The 23,177-nt window shown below is 48.0% G+C and overlaps 2 protein-coding genes across 3 annotated transcripts in view; both read right to left on the bottom strand.

The window, feature by feature from the left end:
* Positions 1-23,177, bottom strand: part of PDIA4 (protein disulfide isomerase family A member 4) — a 415,254-nt gene that overhangs the window by 64,769 nt on the left and 327,308 nt on the right. The window lies entirely within an intron of this gene.
* On the bottom strand, positions 1,205-22,551 carry ZNF786 (zinc finger protein 786). Of its 2 annotated transcripts, none has more exons than XM_050785811.1 (4): positions 22,425-22,551; positions 12,111-12,237; positions 6,169-6,321; positions 1,205-3,694 (listed from the first exon to the last, which is right to left on the bottom strand). In XM_050785811.1, the coding sequence occupies exons 1-4, from the start codon at positions 22,440-22,442 to the stop codon at positions 1,647-1,649; spliced, it is 2,346 nt and encodes a 781-aa protein (XP_050641768.1). In that variant the 5' UTR covers positions 22,443-22,551; the 3' UTR covers positions 1,205-1,646. The 2 variants fall into 2 exon arrangements, with proteins under 2 accessions (XP_050641768.1, XP_050641769.1); XM_050785812.1 differs by lacking the exon at positions 22,425-22,551 and adding an exon at positions 9,518-9,641 and having other exon boundaries at positions 12,111-12,193.

Genomic DNA, 23,177 nt, shown 5'->3' with positions numbered 1-23,177 from the left:
CAGACTGGTCTTGAACTTCTGACCTCAAGTGATCCTCCTTCCTTGACCTCCCAAAATAATGGGACTATAGGTGTGAGCCACCATGCCAGGCTATATTCTATAAATCCTAAAGAGAATGAAAAAGACTTACCGCCGGGCGCGGTGGCTCAAGCCTATAATCCCAGCACTTTGGGAGGCCGAGACGGGCGGATCATGAGGTCAGGAGATCGAGACCATCCTGGCGAACACGGTGAAACCCCGTCTCTACTAAAAAAATACAAAAAACTAGCTGGGCAAGGTGGCGGGTGCCTGTAGTCCCAGCTACTCAGGAGGCTGAGGCAGGAGAATGGCGTAAACCCGGGAGGCGGAGCTTGCAGTGAGCTGAGATCCGGCCACCGCACTCCAGCCTGGGTGACAGAGCAAGACTCCGTCTCAAAAAAAAAAAAGAAAAAAAAAAAAAAAAAAAAAAAAAAGAAAAAGACTTACCAAGCTTCCTTTGGGAGATACTAAATTTGTTTTTTTTTTTTTTTGAGATGGTGTCATGCTATGTCATCCATGCTGGAGTGCAGTGGCACCGTCATTGCTCACTGCAGCCTCAACCTCTCCGGGCTCAGGCGATCCTCCCACCTAAGCTTCCCGAGTAGCTGGGACTACAGGTGTGTACCACCATGCCTGGCTAATTTTTGTATTTTTAGTATTTTAGTAATTTTTGCCATTCTATAGAATATATCATTAAATGTTTGCCATGTTGCCCAAGCTGGTCTCAAACTCCTTGGCTCATGATCCTCCTGCCTCGGCCTCCCAAAGTGCTGGGATTACAGGCATGAGCCACTGTGCCTGACCTAAATTTACTTTTATAACAATCACTTTTTAAAATGTCAGAACTTAGGCCGGGGACGGCGGCTCAAGCCTGTAATCCCAGCACTTTGGGAGGCCGAGACCGGCGGATCACAAGGTCAGGAGATCCAGACCATCCTGGCTAACACGGTGAAACCCTGTCTCCACTAAAAAACACAAAAAACTAGCCGGGCGAGGTGGCGGGAGCCTGTAGTCCCAGCTACTTGGGAGGCTGAGGCAGGAGAATGGCGTAAACCCGGGAGACGGAGCTTGCAGTGAGCTGAGATCTGGCCACTGCACTCCAGCCTGGGCGACAGAGCCAGACTCCCGTCTCAAAAATAAATAAATAAAAATAAAAATAAAAAAATAAAATGTCAGAACTTCTTTGTAATTACACAGATATATTTTTATATAAATACAAAAAGGTAATCACATGCTATCTGGATTTCTGTGTGCACTTTTTCTTAAAAATTTTTTAGCAATCACATATAACCTCGTAGAAATTATTTTTGTTTGCAGATGCCGTGCTTTTCATATTATGTCCTTGTTTTATAATGCTCTCTTTTCCAATATAGCCGAGATCACGCCACTGCACTCCAGTCTGGGTGACAGAGCAAGACTCCGTCTTGGAAAAAAAAAAGAAATATAATTGGTAATGTTTCCGAAGAGAAAATCCTTTGTGGTTCCTCATATTCCTAACTTGTATGACACTCTTGCTCAAAGAAGGACACCTGCTCCTAAAACCCGTCTACCAGCAGGTCTGGCTACTGTTGCGGTGGATTCCCGGGCAATACCACTCCTGCTCAACGCTTTGGATGTCCCACTCTGCCTCAACTCCAGTCGGCCTCTATCATTGCAAACAGTTGGCTGAGCCTTTTCTTAATGTCCAGTTCATTTGGAGCAGGACAGGATTTTGTGTGTACTCTGATGTGCTCTGCAAGCTTAGACTTGTAAATGAAGCCCTTCCCACAGTCGCCACAGGCAAAGGGCCTCTCGGGCCTGTGGATGCGCTGGTGCCTCAGCATGTGTCCCCTTTCCCGGAAGTTCTTGCCACAGTCAGGGCAGTGGAAAGGCCTCTCCCCTGTGTGCAGGCCCTGATGGCTGAGCAACTGCGCCTTCAGGCGGAAACTCTTGTCACACTTGGGACACTGAAAAGGCTTCTCTCCCGTGTGCGTCCTGATGTGCTCGATGAGCTTCGAGTGTTTCACAAAGCCCTTGCCGCACTCACAGGAGAAAGGCATCTCCCCGCTGTGCAGCAGCTGGTGGGCCTTCATGTCGGCCTTCACGCGATAGCGCTTGTCACACTCCGGACACTGGAAGGGCCTCTCTCCGGTGTGCAGGCGCTGGTGGCTGAGCAGCTGCCCCTTCAGGCGGAAGCTCCTGTTGCACTCTGGGCACTGGAAGGGTCTCTCCCCGCTGTGCACGCGCAAGTGCTCCGTGAGCTTGGACTGTCTGGTGAAGCCCTTACCACACTCCCCACACGAGAACGGCCTCTCCTTGCTGTGCGTGTGCTGGTGGGCCTTCAGGATGCCCTTCAGGCGGAAGCGCTTGTCGCACTCCAGGCACTGGAAAGGCCTCTCCCCGCTGTGCACCCTCAGGTGCTCACGGAGCTTGCACTGGTGGGTGAAGCCTCTGCCACACTCGCTACAGGAGAACGGCCTCTCCCCGCCGTGCCGGAGCCGGTGGGCTCTCAGCATGCTCTCCAGGCGGAAGCTCAGCCCACACTCTGGGCACTGAAAGGGCTTCTCGTCCGTGTGCAGCCGCTGGTGCCGCAGCAGCTGTCCCCTCTGACGGAAGTTCCTGCCACACTTGGCACACCAGAAAGGCTTCTCTCCGCTGTGGACTCGAATGTGCTCCGTGAGTTTACACTGCTTGGCGAAGCCCTTGCCACATTTCCTGCAGGAGAACGGTCTCTCCCCACCGTGCGCGTGCTGGTGGACCTGCAGCAGGCGGCGCAGGCAGAAACGCTTGTTGCAATGGGGACACTGGAAGGGCTTTTCTCCAGTATGCGCCCTGCAGTGGCAGGCGAGGGTGCTCGTAGGGGAGCGCTCCCCACACTCCGAGCAAGAGCAGGGCGCCGGTGCGAGGTGCTGCTGAGCCTCTGTGTCCCCCTGTTGGTGGCCGCTCTCCTCTTGCGCCAAGCGCGAGCCTGCCTTCTCTCCCGAGTGCACACTGCTGGAGGCCCCGCGGCTTTCTCTCCAAGAGGCCGGCCCCTCCCGGCTCTGCTGGCACCGGCGAGCCTGCGTGCTGTCCACCGGGAGGGAGCGCATGCCGCACGGGGTACATTGGGCAGGCTTCTCCCCCTGATGCGGGAGGCGGTGGCTGGGATGGGCCTGCTCATGTCGGAAGCACATTTCACCGTCAGCGCTCTGGAAGGGAACCCTCGCCGCGTGAGCCGCCAGATGGCTCAGCAGACACAGCTTCCTGCGGAAGCTCTTGGCGCACACGCGACACCGGAAGTGCCTCTGTACCCGAGGGCTGCTCCGCGGCATCTGCGTGTCCGCCCTCTTGTTGAATTTCTCCCAGGCCCTATGTGGTCGGTCCTTTGACTGGCCCCTCTGGTGCATTACTAAATGGTTGTTCGCCCAACAGCTTTCCCCGGAGACAGGATAAGGGTGCTGGGTGCTCTCCCAGGCAGGGACGTCCCGCAAACCAGGAAGATCCAGATTTCTGGGACTTGGGAGTTCTTTTAGGGTAGATTCACTGGGGCCGCGGGCTAGTGGCGGAGGAGTCCTGGCGTTGTGCCTCTGTGGGCTCCTGAGGGTGATGCCTCGGTCAGACCTCAAGGAAACAAAGGATCCAAAGGAACACTGGCTCTCAAGAAGATCTAATTGGAAATGGCTTTTAGTTTTTCTTGAATTCACAGCCTGCTGGCTTCCTGCAATTGAAAACAAAAATTCAGTCGGTATTCCTGTCTGCAGCACTACTAACGATTCTCACAGTCAAGTGACCCATAAGAGTGCCTTGTGGAGGCCTGGGAACTCAGTTTCTTCCACTGAGCTACCCAACCATGCAGTGTGGTCTGTCTCATGGCCCCAAGTGAGTTTGTTGAGTCTGCTGAAACTAAACTGAAGAGACGTATCTTTGGATAACATTGAAGAAAGGAAAATATAGGTTGCAAATATAGAGTGTAAGCTCTGGAATCGGACTACCTGGTTTTGAATCCTATCTGTCCACTGTGTAACCTTTGTCAAGCTAATCTCTTTTGGCTCCAGCTCCTTTGTAAAAACATGGAAACAAAAGTACATAAGATTACTGTGAGAATTAAATGAGCTAATGTGCATGAGGAGCTTAGCATGGTGCCTGGCACAGGGCATGTACTCTGTAAGTGTTGACTGCTCTCATGACTTCAGGAACGCCAATGTATCCCATTCTGATGTACAGACACACCTGGAGTCCCGAGCTGGAGCCCTAATACCACAGTTGTATGTGATCCTTGAGCCATCCTGTCTCGGGCAGCAAGGCTTGGGCTTATTCCTCCGTCCCTGCTCCCATTTCTGCCAATGTTTCAAGAAGGTTTCTTGGAATAATTAATAGATGGTAGAAGTTAAGTAATTTGTGGGGGAAAACCTTCACTTTCAAAAGAAGCACCTAAAAACTAAAACTATTTGACAAGATTTCTTGAAATGATGCTCCTGTTTGACTTTTTCATTCTGTATTTTTTTTTTTTTTTTTTTTGACGCGGAGTCTTGCTCTGTGCCCCAGGCTGGAGTGCAGTGGCGCGATCTCGGCTCACTGCAAGCTCCGCTCCCCCGGGTTCACGCCATTCTCCTGCCTCAGCCTCCCGAGTAGCTGGGACTACAGGCGCCCGCCACCTCGCCCGGCTAATTTTCTTGTATTTTTAGTAGAGACGGGGTTTCACCGTGTTAGCCAGGATGGTCTCGATCTCCTGACCTCGTGATCCGCCCGTCTCGGCCTCCCAAAGTGCTGGGATTACAGGCTTGAGCCACCGCGCCCGGCCTTCATTCTGTATTTTAAGAATCCAGAAGTTGGCCGGGCGCGGTGGCTCAAGCCTGTAATCCCAGCACTTTGGGAGGCCGAGACGGGCGGATCACGAAGTCAGGAGATCGAGACCATCCTGGCTAACCCAGTGAAACCCCCTCGCTACTAAAAAATACAAAAACCTAGCCGGGCGGGGTGGCGGTCCCCTGTAGTCCCAGCTACTCGGGAGGCTGAGGCAGGAGAATGGCGTAAACCTGGGAGGCAGAGCTTGCAGTGAGCTGAGATCCAGCCACTGCATTCCAGCCTGGACAACAGAGCCAGACTCCGTCTCAAAAAAAAAAAAAAGAAAGAAAAAAAGAATCCAGAAGTCTCTGACTCTTTTCATCATGACAAGAAATGAAAGAGAAGAGCTCAGATTGAAGTATTCAAGTAGATAACAGTCTCTAGTTGGGAAGGAAGCCATGTTAGTCACGAAGATCTGGATAACCATGGGCCAGGCATGGTGGCTCATACCTATAATCCCAGCACTTTGGGAGGCTGAGGTGGGAGCACTGCTTGAGGCCAGGACTGCTTGAGGCCAGAAGTTCAAGACTGCAGTGAGCTATGGTCATGCCACTGTGCTCCAGCCTGGGTGACAGAGCAAGATCCTGTGTCTTTAAAAAAAAAAAAAAAATCTGGATAACCAGTTTCTGCTGAGTTCTTACTATATAAACTCTCTCTCAATATATATGTATACATATATACGTATACACACATATACATGTATATACACATATATACATATACATATATACACACACGTGTGTGTGTATATATACATTTTTTTTTTGAGACTGAGACGTGCTCTGTCGCCAAGGCTGGAGTGCAGTTGTGTATTCTCAGCTCACTCACTGCAAGCTCTGCCTCCCAGGTTCAAGCAATTCTTCTGCCTCAGCCTCCTGAGTAGCGGGATAACAGGCACCTGCCAGCATGCCCGGCTAATTTTTTTGTATTTTTAGTAGAGAAAGGGTTTCACCATGTTGGCCAGGCTGGTCTGGAACTTCTGACCTCAAGTGATCCGCCTGCCTCGGCCACCCAAAGTGCTGGGATTACAGGCCTGAACCACCACGCCTGGCCTAACACTATATGTATTAACCAATTCAATCCTGTAACATGGGTACTTTCATTTTATAGATCAGGCATTAAACTACCCAAAGGTACAATAATTTGCCCAAGGTCACCAAGAAAAAGCAAGATCCAGACATAGAGACTCCAGAACCCACATTCCTAACTGTTACGCTTTACTGCCTTTATCTAGCAGATAAGACTCATCAAACTTCAGCTCGCCCAAACAGGATGACAAGATCAGAGAAGGGAAACAAATCTGAACACGATGTCTTAAGGTCGGGGCCCTGATTTCTTAATACTCACCCCAAAACAGCTGTTCCTGAAAACCTGGATCAAAAGGCAAATCACCAGAGGAGCAAATTATGTTTCCTGATTTCTGTGATTCTCTCCAGTTCCTGAAGGGCTCTCCCCCATGTTCAATCCAGGATATCAGTTCTGGTTTTGGAAGTCCATCATCTGCACAGAGAAGTCAGACAAGGTAGTTTGGCTTCCTGAATTGAAAGCACACTAAGTTTCTAAATTTCTCAACATTCACTCCTGGGACAAAGTATGAGAACAACATGTCCAAAAAAAAACAAAACAAAAACAGGTTTACACAAAGATGAAAAAACTGCCTACACATCCTACAAATGCTTCTGTCCGGGCATGTTAGATCAGGTATGTTGTTTTAATTTTGTCATGGTCCCCACACATTTAGCAATGCTGTATTTTGTCCAAAAACAAAATGGCTAATGCTATATGTATTTTTTTAAATTAATTAATTTTTTTTTTTGAGATGGGGTCTCACTCCAGTTGCCAAGGCTGGAGTGCAGTGGTGCAATCATGGCTCACTGTGGCCTCAGCTTCCTGGGCTCAGGTGATTCTTCACCCTCAGTCTGGGACTACAGGCACACACCACCAGGCCAAGCTAATGTTTGCACTTTTAGTGGAGAGGGGTTTCGCCGCGCTGGTTTCAAATTCCTGTGCTCAAGTAGTCTGCCTGCCTTGGCCTCCCAAAGTGCTGGGATTATAGGCGTGAGCCACTGCGCCCAGCCTTCAATATTCTTTTTTTTTTTTGAGATGGAGTCTGGCTCAGTCGCTCAGGCTGGAGTGCAGTGGCGCGATCTCGGCTCACTGCAAGCTCCACCTCCCGAGTTCACGCCATTCTCCTGTCTCAGCCTGCCGAGTAGCTGGGACTACAAGCGTCCGCTACCACGCCCGACTAATTTTTTAGATTTTTAGTAGAGACGGGGTTTCACCATGTTAGCCAGTATGGTCTGGATCTCCTGACCTCGTGATCCGCCCACCTCGGCCTCCCAAAGTGCTGGGATTACAGGCGTGAGCCACCGTGCCCGGCCTCAATATTCTTAATAGTGATTTAATAAAAGCCAAATCATAGGGTCCAATTTTAAAGCAAGTTGGTTACGGCAAAAACGTGGTCAAAAGGCGTTAAAATAATGCTTTAAGCTATTATTACCATTATTTTAGATACGGTCTCACTCTGTCTCTCAGGCTGGAGTGCAGTGGCCATGACCACAGCTTACTGCAGCCTCAACCTCCTGGGCTCCAGTGATCTGCCCACCTCAGCCTCCTGAGTAGCTGGGACTACAGGCAAGAGCTACCACACTGGCTATTTTATTATTATTATTATTATTGTTAGTTTTTAAAATGCAGTCTCACTATGTTACCCAGGCTAACCTCAAACTCTTGGGCTCAAGTAGCCCTACCCGACCCTGGCATCTCAAAGTGCTGCAAGTATAGGCATGAGCCACCGCATCTGGCCAGTGGTTTAACTTATTAAAAATATTTCTGGCACATGGAGAAGGAGAAAAATATACAAAAACCTGGATGCCATCTAACTTTGTCAAATCCTAGCATGCTGACACACTTCAGGTTTTTTGTTTTTTTGTTTCTGATAGGGTCTCGCTATGCCTCCCAGGCTGAAGTGCAGTGGTGCAGTCACAGCCCACTGCAGCCTCAACCTCCTGGGCTCAAGCAATCCTCCCCCCTCAGCCTCCTGATAGATAGGACTACAGGCGAGAGCCACCGTGCTCAGCTAATTTTTAAATTTTTTGTAGAGACAGGGTCTCCCTAGGTTGTCCAGGCTGATCTCAAACTCCTAAGCCCAAGATATCCTCCTACCTCGGCCTCCCAAAGTGCTGGGATTGTAGGGATGAGCCACCATGCCCAGTTTACTTCAGGTTTTTTAAAGATATGAGACATTATACAGTTTAAGCCCCTGTATATCCCTCTCCAGAGGGAAGCACTACTCTGGATCTGAATCTGGTATATATTATTCCTATGTATGTTCTTATTTTAAAATATATATGTATAAATAAAATATTGCTGGGTTTTTGTTTTGTTTGTTTTTTTGACAAAGTTTCGCTCTTGTTGCCCAACCTGGAGTGCAATGGTGCGATCTCAGCTCATCGCAATCTCTGCCTCCTGGGTTCAAGTGATTCTCCTGCCTGTCTCCTGAGTAGCTGGGATTACAGGCATGCGCCACCACGCCTGGCTAATTTTTGTATTTTTAGTAGAGATGGGGTTTCTCCATGTTGGTGAGGCTGGTCTCGAACTCCTGACCTCAGGTGATCCAGCTGCCTCAGCCTCCCAAAGTGCTGGGATTACAAGCATAAGCCACCGTGCCCAGCCTATATTGCTGGTTTTAAACTTTACACAGACCAGGCCGGACATGGTGGCTCATGCCTGTAATCCCAGCACTTTGGGAGGCCGAGGCAGGAGGAAGATGAGGTCAGGAGTTCGAGACCAGCCTGGCCAATATGGTGAAACCTTGTCTAATACAAAAGTTAGCCCGGCGTGTTGGTGCGTGCCTGTAGTCCCAGCTACTTGGGAGGCTGAGGCAGGAGACTCGCTAAACCTGGGAGGTGGAGGTTGCGGTGAGCCGAGATTGCGCCATTGCACTCCAGCCTGGGCAACAAAGCGAGACTCCATCTTGAAAAAAAAAAAGAAAACTTTACATAGACCATACCACATCGTACTGCAACTTGCTCTTCTCTCCTCAAACTATATTTTTAAAATTTCTCCATTTTGGAACACTTGGCTTCATTTGTTTGATAGTCTTTGATTATATGAATATATCACAGTCTGTCTTTTTCTTCTGCTCCCTGGCATGCCTCTGTGAATACACACATAAGCACTGACAGTTCTTGAAGTGAATTGCTGTATCATAGGATAAGTATGTCTTCAACTTTACTGTATGTTACCAAATTGCTCTCCAAAGTGGCTGTGCTGACTGACAATCTCAAGAGAGTAGGAATGTTCACTTTGCTTCACATCTTGACAACACACGATGCTATCAGATGTTTTACTATCTCTGACATAGTACCACATAATAAGTCTTGCTATCTGATTAAGACAATCAGTCCTGTAATCCCAGCACTTTGGGAGGCCGAGGCGGGTGGATCACGAGGTCAGGAGATCGAGACTATCCTGGCTAACACGGTGAAACCCCGTCTCTACTAAAAATACAAAAAACTAGCCGGGCGTGGTGGCGGGCGCCTGTAGTCTCAGCTACTCGGGAGGCTGAGGCGGGAGAATGGCATGAACCCGGGAGGCGGAGCTTGCAGTGAGCCGAGATCACGCCACTGCACTCCAGCCTGGGAGACACAGCGAGACTCCGTCTCAAAAAAAAAAAAAAAAGACAATCAGTCACCTTCCATCTTGTTCCATAAGACTGTCTTCATTATTCTTGTCTTGGTTCTCCCATGTTCTTTAGGATCAGCTTATCAAATTCCACAGAAAGCACTATTGGGATTCTGACTGGACTTGCTTTGAATCTACAGATTGATTTGGGGAGAGAATTGACAAAAGGCAGAAAGATCCATGTGACTGACTATTAGATTAAAAAGATGGGTGTTCTCCTAGCCGGCCACAGTGGCTCACGACTGTAATCCCAGAACTTGGGGAGGCCAAGGCAGGTGGATCACTTGACCTCAGGAATTCGAGACCAGCCTGGGCAACATGATGATGATGATGATGGATAATCACAAGGATATGATGAAAGCATGAGAAACAGTCATGGCCCAACAATGAAACAAATTAAAATGTAGCATAATTTTGTCTTTTTTTTTTTTTTTTTTTTTTTTTTGAGATGGAATCTCACTGTTGCCCAGGTTGGAGTGCAGTGGCGCGATCTCGGCTCACTGTAGCCTCCACCTCCTGGGTTCAAGCAATTCTCCTCCCTCAGCCTCCCAAGTAGCTGGGATTACAGGCATGCACAACCATGCCCAGCTATTTTTTGTATTTCGTTTTTTTTGAGACGGAGTCTCGCTGTGTCACCCAGGCTGGAGTGCAGTGGCGCTATCTCGGCTCACTGCAAGCTCCGCCTCCCAGGTTCACGCCATTCTCCTGCCTCAGCCTCCCAAGTAGCTGGGACTACAGGCGCCTGCCGCCACGCCTGGCTAATTTTTTGCATTTTTAGTAGAGACAGGGTTTCATCATGTTAGCCAGGCTGGTGTCAAACTCCTGACCTCAAGTGATCCACCCACCTCAGTCTTCCAAAGTGCTGGGATTACAGGTGTGAGCCACCACACCCGGCCAAAATGTAGCATAATTTTGAACAACTGATAAGAATGAAAAAAAGAGAATCCATTTGATCTTGATGCTTGGAACATTCTTATTAGGCTGGCACAGGGTTAATGGCATAGAATTATATTTTTGTCACCATAGATTCATTTACTGTAACTGATTCTTGAGTAATAATGAAAATAATGTAATGTTTTCAGTTATATGTTTTAGAAACAATCCATACATACAGCCTGCAAAAGTTCACTATGGTAACAGAACAGAATATAAATACTAGACGCTTCGCAGTATAAAGGGAGTGGTATGGCTGTCATCAACTGGCAGAAGAGATGAAGGGAAGTAATAGAGAACTAATTATCTTATCTTTATATAATGAAGGAGTCAAGAGATGAAACTGATGGAATACAATCTAGAATCTTAAACATATTATTTTAAATTATAAAGCTGACCAACAGAGGCTCAAAAACTGGGGAGAAGATAGAAGAGGGATTGTATAAGTGAACTAACACCTAATTTTTCATAGTAATTAATGAATGCTGTCTAAACTCGATAAATCGAGTGTTACTGTACGCATAGATTGGAGGAAGCCACTTTAAAAACTAAAACAAAAATGATTAAAAGTGGTTGCCTTCACGTGGTTAACTGAATGTGGAGATAAGAATGAAACAGGGACCAGGTGTGGTGACATTTTTTTTGGGGGGGGACGGAGTCTCACTCTTTGCCAGGCTGGAGTGCAGTGGCACAATCTCGGCTCACTGCAACCCCCGCCTCCCGGGTTCAAGTGATTCTCCTGCCTCAGCCTCTTAAGTAGCTGGGACTACAGGCACCCACCACTACACCCAGCTAATTTTTGTATTTCTGGTAGAGACAGGGTTTCACTGTGTTGGCCAGGATGGTCTTGATCTCTTGACCTCGTGATCCACCCGCCTCGGCCTCCCAAAGTCCTGGGATTACAGGCATGAGCCACCACACCCAGCAGAGACAGCTACTCTTAAAAACACTTCAGGCCTGGCGCTGTGGTTCACCCTTGTAATCCCAGCACTTTGGGAAGCCAAGGTGGGCAGATCATGAGGTCAGGAGGTTAAGACCATCCTGGCCAACATGGTGAAACCCCGTCTCTACTAAAAATACAAAGATTAGCCAGGCGTGGCAGCACGCACCTGTAGTCCCAGTTACTCAGGAGTCTGAGGCAGGAGAATTGCTTGAACCCAGAAGGCAGAGGTTGCAGTCAGCCAAGATTGCATCATTGCACTCCAGCCTGGGTGACAGAGTGAGACTACATCTCAAAAAAACAAACATTTCATTGTATACCCTTCAAAAATAGCTTTTCTGAAGTATTCAGACCCCACTGTAAAAGTTGTGAGGTAGGGATATCTTAGGTTAAAGATATACAGAACACTTCATAAATGTGCGCTAGGTATGCTCCTATTTGGACAATCATGGCATCCTGACAGTAAGTCATGACTAAAGGCCCCTCATAAATAATATTTAGTCACCCGGACCACCTTACATTGCTCAAATATTCTCATGCAACAATGTCTACCCTTGAGTAAGGATTAACAATGTTGACCAAAGTATTAACAATAGATTGCAGGGTAAAAATACCTTTCTGAGTTAATTTCTGAGAAATCTTGCTACCTGAGAAACAGGAGCATCAAGTGACTGTGACCCCTTACACTGTCCAGTTCCATGACCTACCCACAAAGGTGAACAGGTCTTACCTAGAGAGACGAGAGTCTCATAATTGCTTCTCATCACATGCTTGTAAAGCTCCTTCTGCCATGCCTCTAGATCCTGCCATTCTTGCTCCGAGAAATAAATGGCAACATCCTCAAAAGTCAGAGGTAGCTGAAATTGTAGACATAAGACACATGCATTCATGATTGCTTCAAAATAACTCCAGCTCCTTCTCCTTGTTAATTTAAAAGACTTTTGCAGTGGACACATGTTTCTGGTTGTTCAGCAACTTCTTCCTGGAGAACTACTCCTTCCCCTACTCCAATTACATCGTTCTGCTGTTAACCACTACATCCCCCGCTCCACATTTCATTATGCTTGTTCAAAGTATATATACATATGTAGAGTATGGAATTATTTTCTTTACAAAATGGGAACAAATCACTTTGTAACTTCATTCACTTAATATGTCACAGAGCTCTTTCCAGGTCAATAATATACATTGAGGCAAACTCATGTTTTTGGTAAACTCGCACTTACATTTCATGAGTAGATATACCCCACTGATGGGACATATATTGTTTCCATTTCCCTTATAAATTACAGTATTCAGCTGGGCACGGTGGGTCATGCCTGTAATCCCAGCACTTTGGGAGGCCGAGGCAGGCAGATCACGAGGTCAGGAGTTCGAGATCAGCCTGACCAACATGGTGAAACGCCGTCTCTACTAAGAATACAAAAATTAGCCAGGTGTGGTGGCGTGCGCCTGTAATCCCACCTACTCGGGAGGCTGAGGCAGGAGAATTGCTTGAACCTGGGAGGCAGAGGTTGCAGTGAGCAGAGATCACGCCACTGCACTCCAGCCTGGGTAACAGAGCGAGACTCAGTCTCAAAAAAAAAAAAAAAAAATTACAGTATTCTCATATGCTTCCTATGTATTAGTGCTTTTATTTCTGCAGGATAAAATCTAAAAAGGAGAACTATTAAATCAAAGAGGATACACATCTTCAGTTTTAATAGATAACATCAGATTGCCTTGCAAAAAGAATCCAGCACATTTACCCTTGCTATTAACATGAGACTTCTTGTTTCTTTACACCTTTGCCAGCACAAGATGTTCTCAAACCTTATTTTTTGCCAATGTGGGGTGGCAAATTGTATTTCAGTATTTTAATTTACATTAATTTGTAAGGCTGGAAGTCCTAGCCAGAGCAGTCAGGCAAGAGAAAGAAATCAAGGGCATCCAAATTGGAAAGCTATCTCTGTTTGCCAATGATATGATCCTCTACCTAGAAAACCCTAGACTCCTCCAAAAGACCCCTAGATTTGACAAATGAATTCAGCAAAGTCTCAGGTAACAAAATTAATGTATATAAATCAGTAGCACTGCTATACACCAACAGCGACCAAGCTGAGAAATCAAGAACTCAGTACCTTTTACAATGGCTGAAAAAAACAATAAAATGCCTAGGCATACACTTGATATGGTTTGGCTGTGTCCCCACCCAAATCTGTTGAATTGTAATCCCCAGGGTTGGAGGAGGGGCCTGGTGGGAGGTGACCTTATCATGGGGGCGGACTTCCCTTGCTGTTCTCATGATAGTGAGTTTTCACCAGATCTGGTTGTTTAAAAGTGTGTAGCACTTCCCCCTTCGCTGCCTCTCTCCTGCTCCAGCCATGAGAAGACCGTATGATTGTAAGTCTTCTGAGGCCTCCCCAGAAGCAGAAGACTAAGAGTTACCAGCAATTGGTTTTGAATTTTATTGCTTTTCTAAAAACTGCATTAGAAAAAATGCAATGTGGCCGGGCGCGGTGGCTCAAGCCTGTAATCCCAGCACTTTGGGAGGCCGAGGCGGGCGGATCACAAGGTCAGGAGATCGAGACCACAGTGAAACCCCGTCTCTACTAAAAATACAAAAAATTAGCCGGGCGCGGTGGCGGGCGCCTGTAGTCCCAGCTACTCGGGAGGCTGAGGCAGGAGAATGGCGGGAACCCGGGAGGCGGAGCTTGCAGTGAGCCGAGATCGCGCCACTGCACTACAGCCTGGGCAACAGCGTGAGACTCCGTCTCAAAAAAAAAAAAAAAAAAAAAAAAGAAAAAAGAAAAAATGCAATGTATGCAAATGTTTAGTATTGTTTAATATTTGTGTTTATTATGGTTGACGGGATAAATGGATACTTCCTGAGGCTCACAACTAGGAGTACGTAAATTATATATTTGTTAGTTTAAAACACTCTAATTACATAAGCATACATTCCACCTTTTATTGAACTACCATTGTTATTGCCATATATCCTTATTTTCTATGGGTATTAAAGTGTATCTTGTTTCAACTTTATTATTATTTTTTATTTTTTGAGACGGCATCTCTCTCTGTTGCCAGGCTGGAGTGCAGTGGCGTGATCTTAGCTCACTGCATCCTCCACTTCCCAGATTCAAGCAATTCTCCTGCCTCAGCTTCCTGCGTAGCTGGGACTACGTGTGCACCACCACACCTGGCTAATTTTTTTGCATTTTTAGTAGAGACGGGGTTTCACCATGTTGGTCAGGCTGGTCTCCAACTCCTGACCTCAAGTGATCCACCGACCCTGGCCTCCCAAAGTGCTGGGATTACAGGCATGAGCCACCGTGCTCAGCCTATTCATCTTTTATTTTTATTTATTTTGAGATGGACTCTCACTGTGTTGCCTAGGCTGGAGTGCAGTGGTACGATCTCAGCTCACTGCAACCTCCACCACCCTGGTTCAAGCGATTCCCCTGCCTCAGCCTCCGGAGTAGCTGCGATTACAGGCACATGCCACCACACCGGGCTAATTTTTTTGTATTTTTAGTAGAGACGGGGTTTCACCATGTTGGCCAGGCTGGTCTCGAGCTCCTACCTCAGGCAATCTGCCCACCTCAGACTACCAAAGCACTGGGATTACAGGCGTCAGCCACCACGCCCAGCCAGTCTAGTCATATATTTTTTTTTTTTTTGAGACGGAGTTTTGCTGTTTTGCCCAGGCTGGAGTGAAGTGGCACGATCTCAGCTCACTGCAACCTCTGCTCCCCGGGGTTCACGCGGCTCTCCTGCCTCAGCCTCCTGAGTAGCTGGGATTATAGGCGCCAGCCACCAAGCCCAACTAATTTTTTCATCTTTAGTAGAGACGGGGTTTCGCCACATTAGCCAGGCTGGTCTCGAAATTCTGACCTCAGGTGATCCACCCACCTTGGCCTCCCAGTGCTAGGATTTACAGGCATGATCCACTGCGCCTGGCCAAAGTTTGTTTTTTTTTTTTTTTAATTTTAGTTTCAGGCCTATATGTGCAGGTTTGCTATATAGGTAAATTGCGTGTTGTGAGGGTTTGGTGTGCAGACTGTTTCATCACTCAGGTAATAAGCATAATACCCGGTAAGTAATTTTTCAGTCCTCATTCTCCTCCCACCCTCCACCTTCAAGTAGGCCCCAGTGTCTGTTATTCCCTGCTCTGTATCCATATATACTCAGTGTTCAGCTCACCCTTATAAGCGAGAACGGCACTTTGTTTTCTACTCCTGTGTTATCTCACTTAAGATAATGGCCTCCAGCTCCATCTATCTTTCTGCAAAAGATATGATTTTCTCTTATGGCTGCATAGTATTCCATGGTGCATATGTACATTTTCTTTATCCAGTCTGCCATTGATGGGCATTTAGGTTGATTCCACATCTTTGCTATTGTGAATAGTGCTGCAATGAACATATGCAAACATGTGTCTTTATGCAAAACAATTTATATTCCTTTGGGTATATATTCAATAATGGGATTGCAGGGTCAAATGGTAATTTTGGCTGGGCGCGGTGGCTCACGCCTGTAATACCAGCACTTTGGGAAGCCGTGGTGGGCAGATCACCTGAGGTCAGGAGTTCGAGACCAGCCTGGCCAACATGGAGAAACCCTGTCTCTACTAAAAGTACAAAAAATTAGCTGGGTGTGGTGGCACGTGCTTGTAATCCCAGCTACTCAGGAGGCTAAAGCAGGAGAATCGCTTGAACCCCGGAGGCAGAGGTTGCAGTGAGCCGAGATGGCACCAGCCTGGGCAACAGAGCAAAAGTCCATCTCAAAAAAAAAACAAAAAAAGGTAATTCTGCTTTCAGTTCTTTGAGAAATCACCAAACTGCTTTCCACAATGGCTGAACTAATTTACATTACTATCAGCAGTGTATAAGTGTTCTCTTTTCTCTGTAACTTTATTTTTTTTACTTTTTAATAGCTACTCTGATACAGTTTTTTTTTTTTTTTTGGTTGTTTGTTTTTTGAGACGGAGTCTTGCTCTGTTGCCCAGGCTGGAGTGCAGTGGCACGATCTCGGCTCACCGCAACCTCCGCCTCCCGGGTTCACGCCATTCTCCTGTCTCAGCCTCCCAAGTAGCTGGGACTACAGGCGCCACCACCACGCCGGGCTAGTTTTTTGTATTTTTAGTAGAGACAGGGTTTCACTGTGTTAGCCAGGATGGTCTCGATCTCCTGACCTCGTGATCCACCCGCCGCGGCCTCCCAAAGTGCTGGGATTACAGGTATGAGCCAACGTGCCCGGCCCTGATACAGTTTTGATTTGCATTTCTCAAATGATTAGTGATGCTGAGCATTTTTTCATGAGCTTGTTGGCCATGTGTATGTCTTCTTTTGAGAAGTGTCTGTTCATGTCCTTTGCCCATTTTTTAATGCAGTTGTTTTTTGCTTGTAAATTTAAGTTCCCCGTAGATTCTGGATATTAGACCTTTATCAGTTGCATAGTTTGCAAATATCCCATTCTGCAGAGTGTCTGTGTACTCTGCTGATAGCTTCTTTTGCTGTGTAGAAGCTCTTTAGTTTAATTAGGTCCCATTTGTCAATTTTTGTTTTTGTTGCAGTTGCTTTTGGAGTCTTCATCACAAAATCTTTGCCAGGGCCTATGTCCAGAATGCTATTTCCTAGGTTATCTTCCAGGGTTTTTATAGTTTTAGGTTTTACATTTAAGTCTTTAATCCACGTTGAGTTGAGTGTAAGGTGTAAGGAAGGGGTGCAGTGTCAGTCTTTTGCATATGGCTAACCAGTTATCCCAGCACCATTTATTAAATAGCGAGTCTTTTTCCCACTGCTTGTTTTTGTTGACTTTGTAGAAGATGAGACGATCGTAGGTGTGAGATGATCGTAGGTGTGTGGCATTATTTCTGGGCTCTCTATTCTGTTCCATTGGTCTATATGTCTGTTTTCTTACCAGCATCATGCTGTTTTGGTTACTGTAGCCTTGTATAGTTTGAAGTCAGGTAGTGTGGTGATGTCTCCAGCTTTGTTCATTTTGCCTAGGACTCCCTTGGCTGTCTGGGCTCTTTTTTGGTTACATATGAATTTTAAAATAGTTTTTTCAGCCAGACACTGGCTCATACCTGTAATCCCAATAATTTGGGAGGCCAAGGTGAATGAATTGCTTGAGCCCAGGAATTTGAGAACAGTCTGGGCCACATAGCTAAACCCCGTCTCTACCAAAACAGTAACAAAATCCACAAAAACTAGCAGGGCATGGCACATGCCTGTAGTCCTAGCTACCTGAGAGGCTGAGGTGGGAGAACTGCTTGAGTCCGGGGTTTCTATATTGGCCAGGCTGGTCTTGAACTCCTGACCTCATGATTTGCCCGTCTTGGCCTCCCGAAGCGGGATTACAGGCGTGAGCCACCACTCCCAGCAACGTAGTTTTTTTTCTAATTGTCATTAGTAGTTAGATAGGAATAGCAATGAATCTGGAAACTGCTTTGGGTAGTATGGTCATTTTAACAATATTGATTCTTCCTATCCATGAGCATTAAATGTTTTTCCCTTTGTGTTATCTCTGATCTCTTTGAGTAGTATTTTGTCATTCTTGTTGTAAAGATCTTTCACCTCCTTGGTTAGCTGTATTCCTAGGCATTTTTGACTAGATGTGAATGGGACTGTATTCTTGATTTGGCTTTTAGCTTGGATGTTGTTGGTGTATAGGAATGCTACTGATTTTTGTACACAGATGTTTGTATTCTCAGACTCTGCTGAAGGTGTTTATCAGATCAAGGAGCATTTGGGCACGCTATGGGGTTTTCTACATATAGAATCATGCAGTCTGCAAACAGGGATAGCTTGACTTCTTCTATTTCTATTTTGGTGACTTTTATTTCTTTCTCTTGCTGGACTGCTCTGGGTAGGGCCTCCCATCTTTTTGTTATATTCATTATGAAATTTAGAGTTGAGTTTTTAAAAATTCTAATGACTCCTTTAAATTTGTCTTAGTCTGTTTAGTATTGCTGTAAAGGAACACCAAGGTGGGGTAATTTTTTTTTTTTTTTTGAGACAGAGTCTCACTCTGTTGCCCAGGCTGGAGTGCAGTGGCGCAATCTCGGTTCACTGCAAGCTCCACCTCCCAGATTCACGCCATTCTCCTGCCTCAGCCTCCAGAGTAGCTGGGACTACAGGCGCCCGCCACCTCGCCCGGCTAATTTTTTGTATTTTTTTTTTTTTTTTTTTTTTGAGACTGAGTCTGGCTCTGTCGCCCAGGCTGGAGTGCAGTGGCCGGATCTCAGCTCACTGCAAGCTCCGCCTCCCGGGTTCACGCCATTCTCCTGCCTCAGCCTCCGGAGTAGCTGGGACCACAGGCGCCCGCCACCTCGCCCGGCTAGTTTTTTGTATTTTTTAGTAGAGACGGGGTTTCACCGTGTTAGCCAGGATGGTCTCGATCTCCTGACCTTGTGATCCGCCCGTCTCAGCCTCCCAAAGTGCTGGGATTACAGGCTTGAGCCACCGTGCCTGGCTAATTTTTTGTATTTTTAGTAGAGATGGGGTTTCACCTTGTTAGCCAGGATGGTCTTCATCTGCTGACCTCGTGATCCACCTGCCTCAGCCTCCCAAAGTGCTGGGATTACAGGTGTGAGCCACCGCGCCCGGCCAGGTGGGGTAATTTTTAAAGACAAGAGGTTTATTTGGTTCACAGTTCTGCAGGCTGTATAAGAAGCCCAGCACCAGCATCTGCTTCTGGTGAAGGCCTCAGACAGCTTATGTTCATGGTGGAAGGTGAAGGGGGCTGGGCACTGTGGTTCACACCTGTAATCCCAGCACTTTGGGAGGCCAAGGTAGGGCAGACCACCTGAGGTCAGAAGTTCAAGACCAGCTTTGCCAATATGGTTAAACCCTGTCTCTACCAAAAATACAAAAATTAGCTGGGCGTGGTGACAGGGGCCTGTAATCCCGGCTACTTGGGAGGCTGAGGCAGGAGAATTGCTTGAACCCAGGAGGCAGAGGTTGCAGTGAGCCGACATCATACCATTGCACTCCAGCGTGCGTGACAGACCCAGACTCCATCTCACACAAAAAAAAGGTGAGCTGGCATGTGCAGAGATCACATGGCAAGGGCAAGAAGAAGCAAGACAGAAAGGGGGATGTGTTGGGCTCTTTTTAACCAGCTCCCTCAGGAACTAATAGAGGACAGCACCAAGACAATTCATGAGGGATCCACCCCCCATGACCTAAACACCTCCCATTAGAGCCCACTTCCAACACTGCAGATCCAATTTTTTTTTTTTTTTTTTTTTTTTTTTTCGAGATGCAGTCTTGCTCCATCACCCAGGCTGAAGTACAGTGGCGCAATCTCAGCTCACTGCAACCTCTACCTCCCAGGTCCAAGCAATTCTGTCTTGGCCTCCCGAGTAGATGGCGCCTGCTACCATGCTCGGCTAATTTTTGTATTTTTAGTAGAGACGGGGTTTCACCTTGTTGGTCAGGCTGATTTTGAACTCCTGACCTCAGGTGATCCACCTGTCTCAGCCTCCCAAAGTGCTGGGATTACAGGCGTGAGCCACTGTGCCCAGCTGCAAGTCCAATTTTGACATGAGGTTTAGGGACAAATATCCAAACTGCAGATGTAGCAGCATTTAAATCAGAAATTCATTATTTTAAGTTTAAGGAAATATAGTCATTTCTGCTATAATGCTTGTTTTGAAACGTGAATTTATTCCAACATGATTGATATATTAGGAGACAATATATTACAAAATATTTGTAATATATATTTGCACATAAGCATTGCTTATTCTGTCTATAAGAAACACTAGATTAGTGGTTCTCAATCAGAACAATTTTGTCCCCTGGAGACATTTTTTATTGTTATAATATGGGGAAGCGGGGCGGCCTACTGGCATCTAGTGCGCAGCAGCCAAGAATAGTGATAAACAACCTACGATGTGCAGGACAGCCCGCAAACCAGAAAATTATCCAGCACAGGATGTTAGTAGAGGCAAGGGTGAGAAACTGTACTATGTGAACAAATAGAACTAAGCTGCATAGACATACACAAAATGCACACGTCCAACACACTTCAAACATCAGATTACCCTGTGTTATAACCCCTACCTATTCACCTCTGGGGTCACAACTTTCTTTTTTTTGAGACGGAGTCTCGCTCTGTCGCCCAGGCTGGAGTGCAGTGGCCGGATCTCAGCTCACTGCAAGCTCCGCCTCCCGGGTTCCCGCCATTCTCCTGCCTCAGCCTCCCGAGTAGCTGCGACTACAGGCGCCCGCCACTTCGCCCGGCTAGTTTTTTGTATTTTTTAGTAGAGACGGGGTTTCACCGTGTTAGCCAGGATGGTCTCGATCTCCTGACCTCGTGATTCGCCCGTCTCGGCCTCCCAAAGTGCTGGGATTACAGGCTTGAGCCACCGCGCCCGGCCAACAACTTTCCATCTCATTTCAGATAACCTTCCTTTCACCACTTCACAATAGCTCACAAACTGCAATCCTTGCTATGTCTACTTCCACTAGCACATTTCAGGTAGTTCTTTTAGGGTTTTTGTTTTTTTTTTTTTTTTTTTTCTGAAACAAGGTCTCACTCTGTTGCCCAGGCCAGAGTGCAGTGGTGCCAACACAGCTTACCATAGCTTTGATCTCCTGGGTTCAAGTGATTCTCTTGCCTTAGCCTCCCGAGTAGCTGGGACCACGGGGATATGCCACCACACCTGGCTAATTTTTTTTAGAGAGGGGTCTCACCATGTCGCCCAGGCTTTTTTTTGTCTTTCTTGCTTTTGCGACCGAGTCTCGCTCTGTCACCCAGGCTGGAGTGCAGTGGCGCCATCTCTGCCCTCTGCAAGCTCTGCCTCCCCGGTTGAAGCAATTCTCTCACCTCAGCCTCCTGAGGAGCTGGGATTACAGGCGCCTGCCACCACACTCAGCTAATTTTTGTATTTTTTAGTAAAGACGGGTTTTCGCCGAATTGGCCAGGCTGGTCTTGAACTCCTGACCTCAAGTGATCTGCCCACCTTGGCCTCTCAAAGTGCTGGGATTACAGGCGTGAGCCACCGTGCCTGGCCTGAATGTCCCAAGTTTTAAAATCCATTCTTTTATTCATTAATCATTTTCTTTTCAGGTCTGTGATTTGGCTATTTATATCCTTTCCCCAAATATATAGATAGGTATGTATTTTTGGAGACAGAGTTTCGCTCTTGCTGCCCAGGCTGGAGTTCAATGGCACAATCTCGGCTCACTGCAACCTCCGTCTCCCGGGTTCAAACAATTCTCCTGCCTGAGCCTCCCGAGTAGCTGGGGTTACAGGCACCCGCCATCATGCCCAGCTAGTTTTTTTTATTTTTAGTAGAGATGGGCTTTCACCATGTTGGCCAGGCTGGTCTCGAACTCCTGATCTTAGGTGATCCACCTGCCTCGGCCTCCCAAAGTGGTGGGATTACAGGCGTGAGCCACAGCGCCCGGTCTAATTCATTTAATAATCAGCAAAAATCCTAAACAGAAAAGTTTACAAGATAAAATACCCTCTAAACCTCGATTCGGCAGAGCGAGACTCCGTCTCAAAAAAAAAAAAAAGAAACCACTAACTTCATCTTTTGTATCCTCTACTCCTCCCAACGTATCATCTTATACTCAACACAAACCACGCTAGAATATAAATTCTGACACTGAAGCCCCCGCCAAACACCATTTCAACCATTCGGAATCTTAAATCTTTTGGAACAGTTGTTCTGATTTCTGTGACTATGGTGTGAAACTGGTTGACCTGTAACATCCACCTCTGGCCCCAAACCTTTCTATCCTTTCCGCCGTCCGCTCCCCGCCCGCCAGGCATCCTCGCCCAGGCTCCGCCCCGCTCCTAGGTCGGTCTCGGTCCACGCCTGGCTTTGTCCAGGTGTTTAGCTACGGACAAGCCGCAGGAGCAGAGGCCATCGGCTCACCGGAGGGCCCTGAATCTACACCCCCAGCCGAAGCGGCCTGCAGACTCCGTCCAACCCGTGCACCGCGGGCACCCACGGCGACCCTAGGACGCGGGGTAGCCCGGAACCCAAGGACCCACCACGACCCCAAAACCGGGCGTCCATGCAGGCCAGCCTGCTTACCCGAGGCGGCTCCGCCATGGCCCCTGCCGTCCCGCCCCGCCCTGGCAACGCCGACCGTCTCCTACGGCTCCGCGGGAACCGGCCCTGCAGCGCACGGACTCCCCTCCGCTCCGCCCCAACCCGACTCCCAGGCATAACTCGGGTGGCAGCCAAACGCAGCGCCGGTCGGGCGCAGTGCATGCTGGGATCCGGCGCCTGGCCGCGGCTGACGCTCCGCCCCACAGCGCCCCCTGCGGGCGTGAGAAGCGGCGCCGCCCGAGGGTCGGTCCTCAGAGGAGGGACCCAGGGGCCTGGGCGCCCTCAGTGCAGGCCGCAGCACGCCGGTCTTTGAGGGATCCTGGGACTCCCGGGATCTGGGGAGGGAGGCGGTCAGAGACAAGCTGAGGAGCTGACCGGAGTGGAAACGGAGGGACAGGTGGACATGGAGAGATCAGGCACAGGGACAGGGAGACGCGCTCCACAGAAACCCAGACTGAGAGGCAGCGAGAGGGGAGTGTCCGGTGCGGTTCCTCCCAAAGCCGCCCCCGAGTCAGGCTTTGTCTGTGAGGGGGTCCCGGGAATCCAGCGAGGCCGGAAAGTGGGTGGGGGACGCGCGGTGGCCCGGGGCGTCCATCCCGTCGGGGACGCGGAGGCCGTCGGGGCCCCGTGCTTGTCCCGTGGGGGACGCAGAGGGAGGTCCGCCCACCAGGTCCGGTCCCCGTGGGTCTACAGCCCTTCTGGGCTCCCCGGACGGCCACGGTACTTCCTTGGCAG

The sequence above is a fragment of the Macaca thibetana genome, chromosome 3 (assembly GCF_024542745.1).
Source record: "Macaca thibetana thibetana isolate TM-01 chromosome 3, ASM2454274v1, whole genome shotgun sequence".
NCBI classification, from domain to species: Eukaryota; Metazoa; Chordata; class Mammalia; order Primates; family Cercopithecidae; genus Macaca; species Macaca thibetana.
The sequence above is the reverse complement of the archived record's forward strand: the minus strand, read 5'-3'. Positions and strand labels throughout refer to the sequence as shown.

Coding starts and splice junctions, on each gene's coding strand:
- ZNF786 (XM_050785811.1), bottom strand. Junction 6,322..12,110: donor TGAGACTCTCGTCTCTCTAG/GTAAGACCTGTT, acceptor TTCTCTGTGCAG/ATGATGGACTTCCAAAACCA. Junction 3,695..6,168: donor TCAGGAACAGCTGTTTTGGG/GTGAGTATTAAG, acceptor TTTCAATTGCAG/GAAGCCAGCAGGCTGTGAAT.